Consider the following 17,502-nt stretch of genomic DNA (forward strand, 5'->3'; position numbering starts at 1 on the left):
AGCCGTGCACACACACAGGCAGCGCCAGAAAGAGAGCCGCGCACACACACGGGCAGCGCCAGAGAGAGAGAGACAGAGGCACACACACACAGGCAGCCTGAGAGAGAGAGAGCCGCGCACACACACAGGCAGCCCGAGAGAGAGAGAGAGCCGCGCCACACACAAGCAGCGCCAGAGAGAGACAGAGGCACACACACAGGCAGCGCCAGAGAGACACGCGCACACACACAGGCAGCGTGAGACAGAGACCGACGCACACACACATGCAGCGCGAGAGAGAGGGGGCTGGACTCATAAGGTAGGAAGGCAGTTAAAGAATGCACTGAACTTGATTTTGTTTTCACTTCTGTTTACAGCGATCAGTTCGTAGTGTGCATTGTTGCAATGTTACTTTTCTTGGTGGTTTATTAAATTACGGATTTTTTCAAATGTTCATTTTTTTCCCTGTGCTTAAAACTCATTAAAAAAAAAGTGTTTCTAGCCAGCGGTTGGTAGCGCTATAGCGCAAACTATTGCAGTGTTAGTTTTCTCTGTTGTTCAAGGTTTTCTCAGTGTTATTCAATGTTTTTACATTTAGTTTACTATTACGCTGTGCATTCTATGGTTTAATTTGTGCTTAAAAACTTAAAATATATATTTACATACAGTTCATAAAGTCTGGAACTGATTAATTGTATTTACATACAATCCTATGGGAGAAATTGCTTCGGTTCACGACCAAATCGGTTTACGACCAGAGTTTTGGAACGAATTATGGTCGTGAACCAAGGTTCCACTGTATTCTTTTCGGTTATGATGCACAACCGCGTCCACCATCGCAAACTGTTTTACACGCCATGGTCTTAGAGTTGGTGGGCGGGTCTCCGTGAGTTTCTCTTGCGAGCGGGCACATGACCAGGCGGCGTGTATGCTTCAAGAACGAGGGTGGACGCGGCAGGACTATCTAAGAAGAGGCATGTTTGTTGCGGATGTGAATCGCTGTATGCAGCATGTAAAACAGTTTCCGAGGGGTATTCCATGGTCTTAGAGTTGGTGGGCGGGTCTCCGTCAGTTACTCTTGCGACTGGGCACATGACCAGGCAGTGTGTATGCTTCGAGTGCGAGGGTGGACGCGACAGGATCATCTAAGAAAAATCATGTCGCAGATGTGAATCGCTGTATGCGGCGTGTAGAACAGTTTGCGAGGGGTATCCCATGGTCTTACAGTTGGTGGGCGGGTCTCTGTTAGTTGCTCTTGCGAGCGGGCACATGACCAGGCAGTGTGTATGCTTTGAGAGCGAGGGTGGACGCGCCAGCACCATCTAAGCTTAATCATATTTGTCGCGGATGTGAATCGCTGTATGCAGCGTGTAAAACGCTGTATTGTATGTTGCCCTCTCCAGAGTTACATCTTTTCATTCACCTACAGTCGTATCCTCAAAAACAACCCCATTTGGACAACTGTGTCTTTCAGGAAGTGTTCACCCATCAATACATAATTATGCGGCGCCGCAGGTTGGCTAGTTTTATATATTTATCTAAGATTATCTGTGCTACCCATCTAAGATGGCTTCAGATCTAAGTAATCAACAAAGACGTCAGCATATTCAGCATACCTTAGCTTATGCACCAAATGGCGGCTTGGACACCAGGTCTTCATGAAGTGCCTGGAAGGGATCCTGGAAAGGGTCCCATATGGGGACTCCATAGTTCTGCTTGGCAACTTCAATACCCATGTGAGTAATGAAGCAGACACCTGGAGAGGCATGATTGAGAAGAACAGCCTTCCTGATCTAAACCCGAGTGGTGTTTGTTATTAAACTTCTGAAATAGGCATGGTTTGTCCATAATAAAACACCATGTTCAAACATAAGGTAGCTCATAAGTGTACTTTGTACAAGGGCACCTTAGGCAAAAGATCTATGATTGATTTTTTTAATTGTATCAACAGATTTGCAGCCATATGTTCTGGACACTCAGGTAAAGAGAGGAAAAGAGCTGTCAACTGATCACTGCCTAGTGGTGAGTTGGGTGAGATGGTTGGGGAGAAACATGGACAGACTTGCAAGGCCCAAGCGAGTACTGAGGGTGGACAAGGAACATCTGGGGGAGGCCCCAGTTGAGAAGACTTTCAATTTACACATCCAGAAGAGCTTTACACAAATCCAGGGCGAGCATGGGGACGTACTGTAGAGTCCAAATGGTCCTTGATCAAAGCCTCCACTTTGGAACAGTCTGCCAAGAGCTGCGGACTGAAGTCCACAGGTGCCTCTCAAGGTGGCAATCCAAGGACCCAATGGTGGATATCAGAAGTGAGAGATGCCATCAGTCTGAAAAAGGATGACTTCCGTGTATGGTTAGCATAGGAGACTCCTAAAGCAGCAGAAGGGTACCAACACACTAAAAAGACTGCTTCCTTGTCGGTAAGGGAAGCAAAAACCCAGGTATGGGAGGAGTTCAGAAAGACCATGGAAGGAGAATATTGATCAGGCTCAAAGAGGTTCTGGCAAATCATCAGGTGGCACTGAAGAGAAAAGCATGGTATCACCCAGGTTGTTCTCAATAAAGGTGGAGAAATGCTGACCCAGAAGGAGGATGTAGTCTGGCAGTGGAAGGAACACTTTGAGAGGCCCCTGAACCCAATGATTGTGCAAACTGTGGAGGAGGCTGAGACAGAAATTGATTGGGGATCAATGCCCATTTCCCTGAGGGAGCTCACTGAGATAGTTAAGCAACACTGAAGGGGCAAGGATCCAGGGGTGGCCGAGATCCAATCCAAATATGCTGAAGGCTCTGAACATTGCTGTACCGTCATTGTTGACATGCATTTTCAGTGATGCATGGTCATCAGGAGCAGTGCTTCAAGTGGTAGACCAGGGTGGAAGTCCCCTTTTTTTAAAAATGATCGAATGGAGGAGCACACTCCTCGGCCTACTGGGGATGCTTATGCCAGGGAACTGGAAAGGAAACTCTGCCTAGTTGTGGAACCTCATATCCAGGATATTCATTGTGGATTGTGGATTCCTTCCAGGCCATGGAGCAGTGGACCACCTTTTTACCCTTATGAGGATCCTGGATGGGGTATGGAAGTACACCCAATCAGTTTACATGAGTTTTGTAGACTTAGAGAAGGCATTTGACCGTGTTTTTTGAGGCATTCTGTGGACAGGTGCTGCAAGAGGATGGGGTTCCATGGCCCTAAAAAGGGCTATTCAGTCCCAGTATAATTGCAGTGATAGCTATATCTGCATACTCAAAAAAATATCAGCACCATTCTCAGTAGGTGTGCGACTCTACCAGGGCTGTTCTTTGTCTTCTATCCCATTTGTAATTTTCATAGACAGGAAATCCAGATGTGGCCAGGGAGGGAAAGATGTCTAGTTAGATGGCCTTAGAATTGCATTACTGCTTTTTACAGATGTGGTCCTGTTGGCTTTATGAGGCTGTGAACTCCAGCACACATTGGAACTGTTTGTGACCGAGTGTGAAGCAACGAGAATGAGGATCAGCGTCTCCAAATCTGAGCCCATGGTCTTCAGTAGGAAACTGATGAATTGTCCTCTCCGAGTGGGAGGTAAGTTACTGCCTCAATTGGAAAAGTTCAAGTATCTTGGGGTCTTGAATGATGGGGAAAGGGATGCGGGCACAGTTATGCAGTCATTATACCAAATTGTGGTGCTGAAGAAGGAGCTGAGCCAGTAGGCAAATCATCAAATTTTTTTACCAGTTGATCTACGTCCCTACCTATTGTCTTGAGTTTTGGGAAATGACCGACGGGTCAAGATTGTGGACCAAGTGGTTGAAATAAGCTTTCCATGCAGGGTGGCTGGGTAAAAAAAGCAGACATCCAAGAGAGTCTTGGAGTACAGCTGCTGACGCACCACATTAAGAGGAGACAACTGATCTGCACACCTCCTTGTGGATGTTTTATAGGCATAACCAGGTGAGGGAGATCCAGGGCTTGCTAAAAGGATTATATCTCCCAGATGACCTGGGAATGCCTTGGGATCCCACAGCATGAGTTGGCAAGTATTAATGGTAAAAGAGACAAATGTGCTTCACTGCTAAGAACGTTGCCCCTGTAACCCAGAGTCACAAATAAGCAGTGTAAAATGAATGAAAGAATGAATGTTGAGCCCACTTTAGGGAAGCAGAGCTTTTCAAACTGAAACAACAGAAGCAGAAAGAATTATGTTTATTCAGAAAGATAGAACGTGGATTTGGCTGGATTACACTTTTGTTTGAAATAAGCTTTATCATATCTTACAGGCATCACAGATGCTTCTATATTCAGTTTCCATGTTATCCTGGTATTGACTATTAGGAAATTTAATTGTTTTCCTGGGCTTGCAAGTAGAGCACACATTATACTTCCCTTTGCAAGACAACGTATTAGAGTTTGTCATGGTGCTGCCTTGTTGTGCCTGTCTCACTGTTCTGTTCAGAAGAACAGTTTTATTGTTCTGTACCAACCAAGTCGATATGTCTTTGTTTCAGAGCTGATAGATATCTCTCTCTCTCTATATATATATATATATATATATATATATATATATGTGTGTGTGTGTGTGTGTGTGTGTGTGTGTGTGTGTGCAACCTTAATCCTGTCCCAGTATCCTTCTATAAAATACACAGTAGCCCCTCCAGAATCACGAATTTGACTTTCATGGTTTCAAACAATTAAATGGAAATATTTTTGGAACTTGAAGTAAGATTGCAGAAATTCACACAAGACACATAAGACAAAAATATATAAACAATACGGAAAAAACTACATTTCACAAAATCATATAATATATAAATATATTAGTGTTATTTAATATTCATGCATACTGAATCGTTAATATTAAAAGTTATTTTTGGGAAAACACAACTGTGGGATCTACACCTACTTCCTTCTACATTGATTGTTCCATTAATTATTCATCTGATTCACCCATCTCTTCCAGATGGTTTGCAATTCACTCTCTCTAGCTTGCTCGCCTCCACCAGAAACCCATGTAGAGCTTTAGCCAGCCTTCTCAGCTTTCTCCTCCTAACTTGCTTCTCCCTAGACTTTATATCCATAAAGCCAACTCTAGCTGACACCATTCACTTGTCATGTGGATAAAAAGTCGGGTGCCAGTTAAAAAGCAGGGTAAGATTAAAAAAAAAAAAAAACACAAAAATATCCCGCTGTGACACACCCCACCAGTTAGAAGGACCAAAGTATTATTTGCAAATTGTCACATTTGCTGAGGCCTTCCACCCTTAACCCTTACAAATGTGAAAGGGTGAAAGTACCTGCAAAATACATATTTGAAAAGTGTACACTAAATACATTATTTCAACTGTATTTCCAAATGGATCTTGTAGTGAGAACTAAAATGCAGCACAATGGGTGGAGTTGGACAACTGCTAGTCTTTAGGAAAGGCTGAACTGCAAAGTGTACCTATAACTTGAACAGCAGTCACACTTGATAAGAAAGGTTGTTACACTTACTAATAATGATACTAATAATGTAGCAAATTTGTTAGAGATAAAATAGAAACAAAAATACTAATTCTACCACACTAAAATATTTTTAACTGTTTTGCCTTAACTGTAATAGTGCAGTAAAAAATGAAACTCAACTTCAGTTATTGAAGAAACACCAAGTAAAAATAATCAATTGGAATAACATTAAAACAGTTAGAGAATGTAACCTGTTTAAGAGCGTCATCTGTAAGTTTGTCCTGGTTTCCCACATGCACCTTCTGTAGGTGAGGACAGTGCTCAGAAATTGCAGTAAGGGAGAGGTCACTTAGTTGTTTGCATCGATAGCCAGTGTATTTGAGAAGCCTTGGGCACTGTGAGGCTAATGTGCAGAGGCCGTTGTCCAAAATATTGCGACAATCAGAAATATTTATTTCAGTAACATTTTGTCTTCGGGATGCAATTTTTATAAGGAGATCATCATTGACCTAAAATAACAAAAAAACAAAATCAATGAGAAACATTAATGAAACATTTCATCAACAGGTTTGCGTTTTGCATTGTATAATCTAATACATTTATTATTTATGCCAAAATCATTTCTTGTGCCTCTAAGCAGATTTTTATAAATATTGTAAAGCTATATAGTAATTTTCACATGACAAAAAGTCTTCAAAAAGAAAAGAAGTAATACATTACATTCTGTTAATCAATTTATATTAAAAAAAAAACACAAGAAATAGCAGATGTGTTTTACTATCCTTTTATTTAGATCTCAGATATGCAGGTATACTCTTTGGTATATTTTAGGGGCCAACAATCAACACACTTGCAAATGTTTTATCAATAATGTGATCATCATCCACTCTGGAAATAAGTGGCTGTAATACAGCATTTTAAATGGATGTTACTGAAAACACTGAAAAGTTTGGTTCCATTGTGTATTGGTCCCCATTCGAAGAACTGTTCATTTAGCATAATACTCACATATAGTATTGTAATGTATTAAAGATAGCATTAGTCGATAACATCTAACATTAGAATTTATTTTTGAATAAATCTATGAGTTGAATTTACACAATGGTGGCAGCAAAAAAAGTACTAAAACAGTACAGCATGAAGCTGTAAACTGCTTTAAATCTGTTACAATTAATGGTACATTATGAACATTTTATTGTACCAATAAAAAATATGGATGTGAATTAAAACTTTTCTTTTCACAGCTGAAAATGTATGAAGATTTGCAGACACCAACTAGTATGATCACATTAATGATCGTATTAATGATAGTACAGTATAAATTTTAAAAATATAACAAAGAGTGTGTCAAGAAGTATTCCCACATACCTGTTGGCGACCACTAAGGTCAATCTGCTTCCAAAACTGAAAATCTAAACACAGATCACACCAGTATTTGCAGACTAATGATGCAGAAAGGCAACGTTCTTTCACAGAAAGATGAGAAAATATCTAGAAAGGAAAAATGAAAATTACAAAAACTGTTCCTTCATGAGAAACATGTGCAGCAAATAACAGAGTATGCATGAAGCACTGAAGTTTTCCACTGCTTCTACATAACATTCATCTTTTTTTCATGTACAAGCTGGAATAGAGAGATGCAAGTTAAAAAAAAATAATAATGAATCTACAAAGTTATAAATTTTAGAGCAACAAATAAAATATTCTCAGTCATGTACTGTTTGTGATAATTAAATGCTCATAGCAACTTTAGAACAATGGTAAAGTCAACTCCAACTAATAACTATAATGGCAGCTTACTGGCACATCTTGCTTCACTGCAACTTTAGATGGCACTTACCTCACTTTAAAACTTGGCCAGGTTACAATGTTATCCCCGTTTCCCCTTGGATTTATTCAAACAGGAAATGGAAGGAGGTGTGCAGAGTTTTATCACATGTTCAGCTTTAAAGTGTATCGATTTTCAGGTAATAATTGTAACGAATGGTAACTTAACATAACATTCTTGGATTTGCGTAATTCTTTTTATGGCTGTAGGGGAAGGCTTATCACAACAGCATTGGCCCCAAGGTAGGAAACATTCCTAGTCTCGATGCTGGTCCATCATAAGACACACCCACACACACACCCTCCCTCAATCAATCACTCACTCACTCTCACATATAGTCGGTTTGGAATTGCCAATTAACCTCACGACATCATCTCTGAAGATGTGAGAGTGAAATGTGAGTACCCAGATCCAACGTAATATCCACATATATGAAGAAAAGAATGTGCAAAGTTCATATGCACAGTGACTGGGAGCAGGATTTAGGATTTCTGGTTAAATAAATGGAATCTAAAGTATTTTTAAATGCAAACTGAAAAATACATGGAATAAGTCAAACAAAACAGAATTAAAAAAAAAATCACTTAATTTTTTCACAAACTGCATTAAAATTACCCATAATGCATTATGAAGGTTCAAATGTACTGATGCACTGAAAAAACTTACTTTTCCTATCACTAATTGTGACTTTTTTTAAACATAATTAGATTTTATTATTGTTCAAAGCTTCAACATTTAACCTTTTCCTTGTTTCTATTAATATATACTGTACAGTGATCCCTCGCTATATCGCGCTTCGCCTTTCGCGGCTTCACTCCATCGCGGATTTTATATGTAAGCATATTTAAATATATATCGCGGATTTTTTGCTGGTTCGCGGATTTCTGCGGACAATGGGTCTTTTAATTTCTGGTACATGCTTCCTCAGTTGGTTTGCCCAGTTGATTTCATACAAGGGACGCTATTGGCAGATGGGTGAGAAGCTAGATTGCTTACTTTTCTCTGTCTCTCTTGCGCTGACTTTCTCTGATCCTGACGTATGGGGATTGAGCAGGGGGGCTGTTCACACACCTAGACGATACGGACGCTCGTCTAAAAATGCTGAAAGATTATCTTCACGTTGCTATCTTTTGTGCAGCTGCTTCCTGAAACGACATGCTGCACCGGTGCTTCGCATACTTAAAAGCTCGAAGGGCACGTATTGATTTTTGACTGAAAAACAAACTCTGTCTCTCTCTCTCTCTCTCCCCCTGCTCCTGACAGAGGGGGTGTGAGCTGCCGCCTTCAACAGCTTTGTGCCGCGGTGCTTTGCATACTTAAAAAGCCAAACAGCCCTATTGATTTGTTTGCTAGAGATTGTTTTCTCTATCTATGTGACATTCTGTGCTCCTGACATGCACTCCTTTGAAGAGGAAGATATGTTTGCATTCTTTTAATTGTGAGACAGAACTGTCATCTCTGTCTTGTCATGGAGCACAGTTTAAACTTTTGAAAAAGAGACAAATGTTTGTTTGCAGTGTTTGAATAACGTTCTTGTATCTCTACAACCTCTGTTTCTGCGCAAATCTGTGACCCAAGCATGACAATATAAAAATAACCATATAAACATATGGTTTCTACTTCACGGATTTTCTTATTTCGCGGGTGGCTCTGGAACGCAACCCCCGCGATGGAGGAGGGATTACTGTATTCTCTTTTCATTATATATACTTCCTTTTTAATTTGTTTACATGAGCCAAGCTTGAAAAAGGTGGGCTATAAGTTAGATCATAAATATAGTAGAAATGCTAGATTTTTTCTTACCTTTTCTTTTTTCATTTTTTTTACAGCTTTATCTGATCTTTGTATATCTGTTAGGGAGTATTAACTATGAGGATTCCAAACATTTGGTTTCATTTTGTACAAAATGCTTATATTTCACTTTGTTAAAAATATTTTGCACTGTTACTGAAGCTACTTTAATTTTTTAAGGTAGCCACCATTTAGCAAATTCTGTTACCAAGACATGGCTCCCTGTTGGCAAGAGGCATGTTCACGGATGATTGTGACATCTGACATCATAACTGTGACAGGTTTAAAGATCAGCACTGGAGGCCAAGTATTAATTCGTGTTAGCAGGTATTTCCCTTAAAGACCTATTGCTATCCATATTACTAAACGAGAATGGTAAACCGGATGGACGCAGGGACATGGGCCGTGGACGCAAAAGACGTAGTGCGCAGGCGCCACACAAAGCCCCCCTCCAAGCAACGGAAAATAAGAAATGAGGTGCCGCGCCCATAGCACACAGAAAAAAGGAGTCGGACGCCGGCGCCACACAAACCCATGGCACACAGCGCCACACGAAGCCCATGGCACACGAAACGGGACACACACAAAAAAGAGGATTGAGACCCACGACACACAAAGCCCCCCTCCACTAACAGAAATAAGAAATGAGGCGACGTGCCCCTAGAACACCAAAAACAAACCAGTCAGACGCAAGCGCCACATAGCACACGAAACGGTACGCACACAAAAAAGAGGATTCAGACCCACGACACACAAAGACTCCCTCCACTAACAGAAATAAAAAGTGAGGCAACGCGCCCCTAGCACACAAAAAAAAGGACTCAGACACGAGCGCCACACAAAGCCCATTGCATACGAGACGGGACAGACTACGGATTTCACACACTAACATAAATAAGAAATGAGACACAAAGCGCCCCTCCACTAACAGAAATATGAAATGAGGCAACGCGCCCATATCACACAAAAACAAGGAGTCAGACACACACCCCAAAGTGAAACGGGACAGACTTAGGACTCCACACACGGTCACCCATCGAGCCCGAGATTGAGGCTCAAAAACGGAAGAGCAACCAAAAGCGAACACTCGATATCATACAAAAAACCCACACATAAGGACAACACAACATATTTGAATCTGATTATCCCCGCCTAACAGTGAAACGGGACAGTCTAAGGAGTCCACAAAACTTCACAAATCAAGCCCGACATGGTACTGAAAAAGAGGACTCACACCCCCACAACACAGTTAAATGGAACAGACTACGGAGTCCTCAAAGGGTCACACATCAAACCCAACATATTATAGACAGCGATTTGTGTTTCGGAAAACGGCAGATATTACGATAGAAGTATTCGCCTACAACTCGCAGCAGGTTACAGAACAAAGCCACCCTGCCCAGAGTAAAACGAGAAAGACTACGAACCGTCTGACATGCCGCAAGCAGGATAAAGCGAGGTCAGAAATAAAACACAGGATGGATGGATGGATGGATGGATAGATGGATAGATACTTTATTAATCCCAATGGGAAATTCACATTCTCCAGCAGCAGCATACTGATACAATAAATAATATTAAATTAAATAAAGATAATAATGCAGGTGAAAAACAGACAATAACTTTGTATAATAATGTTAAATGTTAACGTTTACCCCCCCGCATGGAATTGAAGAGTCGCATAGTTTGGGGGAGGATCGATCTCCTCAATCTGTCTGTGGAGCAGGACAGTGACAGCAGTCTATCGCTGAAGCTGCTCTTCTGTCTGGAAAGTGATCAATAAATAAAAATAGAAAAATAAAAGTAGAAAAGCACACATACGCCACACAAAGCCCCCCCCACCCCCGCAACAGAGCAAAACGGGAGAGACTACGAACTGTCAGAGTAGCAAACAAAGTAAAACGTCATAAAGAGGTTAAAGAACAGGGACAAACACATAAAGAGCAGGTTACAGAACAAAGCCCCCCTGCCCAGAGTAAAACGAGAAAGACTGCGAACCGTCTGACATGCCGCAAGCAGGATAAAGCGAGGTCACAAATAAAACACAGAGTAGATACATAGATAGATATATAGATACTTTATTAATCCCAATGGGAAATTCACATTCTCCAGCAGCAGCATACTGATACAATAAATAATATTAAATTAAAGAAAGATAATAATGCAGGTGAAAAACAGACAATAACTTTGTATAATAATGTTAAATGTTAACGTTTACCCCCCAGCGTGGAATTGAAGAGTCACATAGTTTGGGGGAGGAACGATCTCCTCAATCTGTCTGTGGAGCAGGACAGTGACAGCAGTCTGTCGCTGAAACTGCTCTACTGTCTGGAAGGTGATCAATAAATAAAAATAGAAAAATAAAAGTAGAAAAGCACACATTCACATACAGTCATACACAGAGCTGCTGGAAATGAAGTAAAACTTTAGAAAGGGATTAAAGAACGGTGACAAACACATGGAGAGTGAGTTACAAGTGATGAAAACTGAAATGCAACAGCTTCAAAAAAACCTAGGCACGAAACACATGCACACCGAGATACAGAATATAAAGGCAGAAACAACGACAGTTAAACGTCCACACCACACAGCGCAGGCGGACCCGTACTCCACAATGCACCGCATAATAGTACGGACGGAGCTCCATTTTAACAGTGGAGGGCCCCCACAGTGACATGGGCGAACGCTCCGTATTAAACGTGCGTCATCCTCACACGAGGCTGCCCAGCGGGCACGGGTTCAAAACGCCGGGGGTAGGCGAGCGAAGCGAGAAGGGGGCGGAGCCCCCTTGTTATTACTATTTCATACTATCAGGCTTATGACTTTTTGACATTTTTTGACTCTAACTTATGGGTTTTGTTTCTAGCTTGGTAAAAGTGCAGGTTGATTTTTGGTTTCAAACACAGCATATTTTGGCTACATCTCATTTACTGGTGCATCTCTTTCAAAATACTGTTTCCCCATTTGAGTCAGTATACATACACAGCAACTTGCAGATTAAATAAAATAATGGGATTGCACATTAAAGCAATATGTAGTATTTAATTTAAATTTCACTGTTTACAAGCTGTACACCACAAATTTATTTACGTTTATACAAAATGGAACATATCCAGTAGTATCTTATCGTTAACTCTTACTAGAAAAGTAAAGTATTAGCAGCTTTAATTGAACCTTTTGACAAAAATGCAGTTTTTACTTGTGGAAATCATTCATTTAAAAATGAAATTAAGTTTATATTAATGTTTAGTTTCATTACGTATGATTCAAATTTTCAAATATCCCCTGTGATTTTAAAAACAAAGTACTATTTAAAATAATAAATTTCTTAACAGACTGACTTGAACAAATACTCTCTAAAAAAAAAAAGCAGTCATATCAGTTATCTATTTTCTTCTATGACATGATAAAGAATCATGGCAGAAACATTTTAATTACACTGTCCATCTATTACATTCATGACAAGTTCTTGGATCTTACATTTTTTCAAGAAAAAAAAAAATTGGAAGCCAAATTAAACAAATCAAAAAATGAGTCAATGCCGATACTAAGGAATCCATTCCCGGGAATTCGGGAACCCCGGGCTCCCGGGAATGACACAGTGCATGGGCACCTCACATGTGAACGGTTTTAGAACGAGCAACACTTCTTTTTAATAAAACTACTGTAATATGTTGACACCAATAAAAGACTAACCTTAACTACAAGCAGTTCATGCTGTCATATAAGTACACATATCTAGTTAGTTGCGGTAATAAGAGCGTAGAAAGCACAACACGTCGAGCGTGCGGTCGTCCAGGCTAGTGCGCACCTTCGTGCAGAGTATGCCAGCCGCTGAGAAAGCACGCTCTGCCTCCAATGAAGTAGGCGGCACAGTCATCAGATACTGATACATTTGTTCTAATCAACATCCACGCTTGCCGTTGCTCAGAAACACCAGCATTTCAGCTTTTACTGATGCATCCAGTTTCTTGTCATCATTCTGTGATGGCAAGTTTCTTAGCACAGATAATGCGGATGCAACAGATTGGCGCATTGCAATTTCAAGTTCCTGTTCAAAGCTGTCAACAGCACAGACGTCAATGAATTCTGCCCCGTCCCGGTATTCGTGAGCTGCAGAGTGCAGACTCCTCCCAGTCCACTGTGCTCAGTCAGCCAGGGTCTGTTGTTGACTGGATTAAATCGGCAACACACTACACCGTGGGCCAAAAAACCGTGCCACTTAATTATTTTCAACTGTAACTTTGTTATTTCTTGATCGATTTTTACACACTATATATGCGAGCCATTTTCCCGGGAATTACAGCAGTTTCATTCCCGGGAATGCAGGAATGATAAATGTCCAGGATTCCCTAGCCGATACAATGACAATGACTTTTGCACAGCTTCTATAAAGTGTGCAGCTTGTTACTGAGCATGCTATCAAAGGAGTTCAACTAAGTATTGGTAAGCTGTTATTTCAACTACACATTTTACTATAAACAAGCAATTCTCAGTAACTAAAGAAAAAGACAAAAAAAGGGAGAGAGAGCACAGTTGCTAACAAGTATAGCACACAAGATACATGTACAAAATTAAGAAGAGCTTTAATTCAAATAAAATAACACATTTTTGACCAATTTCTTCAGATCTTCTAAATACAGAAAGATTACATGCAGAACCTAATAAATTATACAAATTTCCAGATGAATGCCCAATAAAATTCTATTAAAAAGATATATCCAATCAATTAAGTCCATAAATACTAGCTATGTTTGGGAAGGCTAAAGCATTCCACCTAAACATTAAGGTAGGTTTCAATCACAGTCTTTCCAAAGAAAAATGCATAAAGCACTGGAATGCACATCCTGCAGACCAATTTCATCACTCAACAACAATGTTAACATTTTGGTCATAGCAAAATTAATGGAAAAAGTACTTTAATATATAATTTAACAAAAATCTAATGGGATTTGTGAAAGAAGAAGCAAATATTAATCAAATGTTTGATGATTGTTCAATGGAATATACTCTTCTATAGCCACTTTAGCTTCCTGAGGATGCATTCATTACCTGTTTACACAGAAAAAGCATTTGATAGAGTTGTATATGAATATCTGTTTACTGCGCTACAAAAATTGGCTTTGTGACATAACAATGTATATTAATTAAGCTATTATAATCTAGATCAGAAGCATGTAATTCGTGCTGGGTATGTTACTTTAGAGCACAGAAATGACTACTGCCTTCTGTCAACAAAAATATTTGCTATTGTTCCTCTCATCACCTGCAATCATAAGCAAACTGATACGTAAGGGATATGGAGCAGACAGTATTCTTTTGTGCAGATGACATATTACATTTTTAATGGTAAATATATATCTGTATTAGGCAAACTGAAGGAATTCCACAGAATGGGATTAAGATTAATTTGAATAAGGCATTATTCTTTCCAGTCAATGGTCCTGCATTCTGGCTTGCATTTGAGAAGTTTTCACTAATATCTTAAAATGAGAATTAAAAAAAAATATTAATATAAATATAATTTCAGACATCCACTGTATTAGGTAGTCACTTTGTCACATTAATTAATATTAATATTGTTAACATGAAATCCTTCTAAACATTTTTATAACTTTTCTCAATGTATTCTCATAGTGCATTCATTTTCAGACATATCTATGTATCAAATCTTTTAGCAACCCATTTGTTACTATTATATGCAAGTATAAAATGTTGTTAAAAACCAGGCATCCCTAATCTTCCTTTAATATCTGGGTAGAAATTATTCTGCCTTTCTAAACTCTATAGTCCCTATTACACCAGTGATTTTCAGTCATAGACTTCATTTGCATACTGTAATTTTACCAAGTCAGTGGCAGTGGCAACATCCTATCATGAAGGATGGCAATGTAATTTGACCAGTCTTCTGCTTGTCCCAACAAACACTAAATGGGCTTTATTTAATTTTAAGTCATAAAGGCTGGGCTTATGTGTGTGAGACAGCTGAATAAGGAGTACTCTCACCTGAAAGTACAATGCATGCAAAGTTTACAAAATGAAAAGATAAATGTGAGTGTTTTGGACCATGCAAACAGAAGAGAGGTACATTTGTTTGATGTCTTGTGTTTTTCATATCACTAAAACTAAAATTAAAGGGCTGACATTGTGGCTGAACTTGTTATATCTGAAAAACCTCATTTACAGTCACTGATACTGTCAGGAAGTATATTAACTTTAAGTTAGAATGTAGCAAGTTCATGACACTTTGGAACTTTTTACTTTTGTAAAAAATTGTGCAATCCATCATTCTCAGTGATTTCTTGTCAGATAACCAAATACACTAAAGGCAAAAAGATCCAGCATCCTTCAGACTGAAAGTTATGTAATATGCTTCCACCTTACCACTTACTTTCAAAACGTTCCTCCGGAGATGTTTTAAGGCAGTGCTGGAAAAAGGATTTATAATCAGAATCTCAGGTAAAGAATGTAAATCAGCCATTGGCAAGATTAAGTCTTCATTAATCTGTGCAAAGCATGGTGTGACTCAAGTACAAATTGTACATCCCAAGCACTTATCTTGACAACCACACTCAATTATTCAATTTCACAGCTCTCCTAATGGATTGGGAAAATGTGTGGAAAATAAATATGTTTAAAATAAGTTCTAAAGGATTTACATCACTTGCTTTCAGAACATTTTTTATAACTGGCTCAATTGCATTTTCTGCAGCTACAAGATTTTATTCAGGGGGACTATCAGCCATTGTTACCAGCATAACCCTTAAAGTAATCAGCCACAGTATCTTTCCTTCAAAGATTGAGTTGATCGTTAGCTTAATGTAATTTTATTATAACAAATATTTCAATGGCTTCATTTATTAAAGTTTATTCCTTAATAGCTTAACAGCTGAGTCCAGTGCTCAGAGATATATAAAACCTATTTTTTAGTGTGAATATGTGCTTAGATTATAAAGACTAAAGCAGTGGTCTTTACGTGCTTTTTCACAAGTTCCAACTACATAAATAAATACATAAATATTTTCTTAACCTGCTATTTACCAGATAAAAGTTCAAGGGCAACAGTGCTTACAGTTCTTGTAATGCCACTACTAAACTGAACATTGCCCATCTTTGTATGCGCTTCAACAGTAACATACATAAAATACTGCAAACTGGGCAATAGGCAATGCACTGATCAGGAACATGATACATTGACAAAGATTGCTGACTGTGTACGAACAACTCCAGAGGAATGTTTGGCATTGTAAAAACAAGCAAAAGTTAGAAGATACATTTTAACATGTCCTACTTTGAAACTTTAGTAATAAAAGTATTTTTCATTAACTTGATGTTTTAGAATTTCACTTAAATGAAAAGCATATATCAAAATTGATTAATTTAACTTGCATGATATACTGTGGTGCAAAAACAAAGAAGCAAAAAAATATGAAAAAAGATATTCCACATTTAGCCTTATACTTTCTGAACTTCAGCTAGGAATTTTCATTTTGGTGCATGAAAAGTTAGCATCTGTTTTATCTTAATGGAAAAAACACAGGATCTCTCAGGCTTGCATAATGTACACAGATAAGATCCACCTTCACATTATGGTGGATCTAGCTCAGATGCTACCAAATCAAAAAGATTGTGCGTATAATATGGTCTTGCATGTATCCATACTGAACAAAGCTGATGCCTTTCCATGCACACTAATGCAGACATACCACACTCAAGTCTGTCCTTCAGGAGAACTTCAAAACAAAACACGAAATGGCTATATTCTAAGTAAAAAAACCTAAACTAGCTTAGCTTGTTCATATCAGATTTTTGCCCCATATGTGTTATAAGCTCTCACTGGAACAGGACATAATCCCAAACATTTTTTATGCATATAGAAATTCTGTAGGTTTCATCATAATGCATAGCTAAAAGATGCATGCCATTTTCTTTTGAATAAATGTGCCATCTTGAGGCATAAAAAGAAGCATGATCTGTGACAAAGAGGCTTTAATTGATTTCAGATGTAAATGACGGATAATTCTTTTATTTCGGTAAATTTGAAGCATTTTATAACGAGTAAATTATATAGTCCCATCGCCATAATTCATGTTAACGTTTAGGAAAAAATGTCTGATATTGAAATGATTTTCGAAAAAGTCAAATGCTTGACTTTGGCAGTCAAGATTACATTTTCAAAAATAAATGTTAAAAAAAAGAACTTGTCGTCTACTAGGTTAAAATGAAGAGAGAATGTTTTACAATACAGAAAAAAAAAACACATAATGCAGTAAGGTCAGTAATACTGAATGAGATGCTGTTTAATGGCACATGACCTTACTCATGGCATATGACCTTACTCTGAAATGCTTATTACCAATACTTGACATAATTACCATACAATACACTTGGTGCATTTACACATTCACTCATTATTGCCCAAAAATGCCAGCTACTGCTACATACAGAATCTAATAAAAAAGACAGTAAA

At 38.8% G+C, this 17,502-nt stretch overlaps 1 protein-coding gene across 2 annotated transcripts in view; it reads right to left on the bottom strand.

Moving 5' to 3' along the window:
• fbxl17 (F-box and leucine-rich repeat protein 17) overlaps positions 1–17,502 on the bottom strand; it is a 965,787-nt gene that overhangs the window by 935,541 nt on the left and 12,744 nt on the right. For both annotated transcript variants that reach the window (XM_051929669.1, XM_051929670.1), the window contains exons 3-4: positions 6,782–6,904; positions 5,665–5,922 (exon numbers count right to left, since the gene is read on the bottom strand). In XM_051929669.1, the coding sequence (XP_051785629.1) occupies positions 5,665–5,922; positions 6,782–6,904 (381 nt within the window). The remainder of the gene's footprint in view (positions 1–5,664; positions 5,923–6,781; positions 6,905–17,502) is intronic.

The sequence above is a fragment of the Erpetoichthys calabaricus genome, chromosome 7 (genome assembly GCF_900747795.2).
Source record: "Erpetoichthys calabaricus chromosome 7, fErpCal1.3, whole genome shotgun sequence".
NCBI classification, from domain to species: Eukaryota; Metazoa; Chordata; class Cladistia; order Polypteriformes; family Polypteridae; genus Erpetoichthys; species Erpetoichthys calabaricus.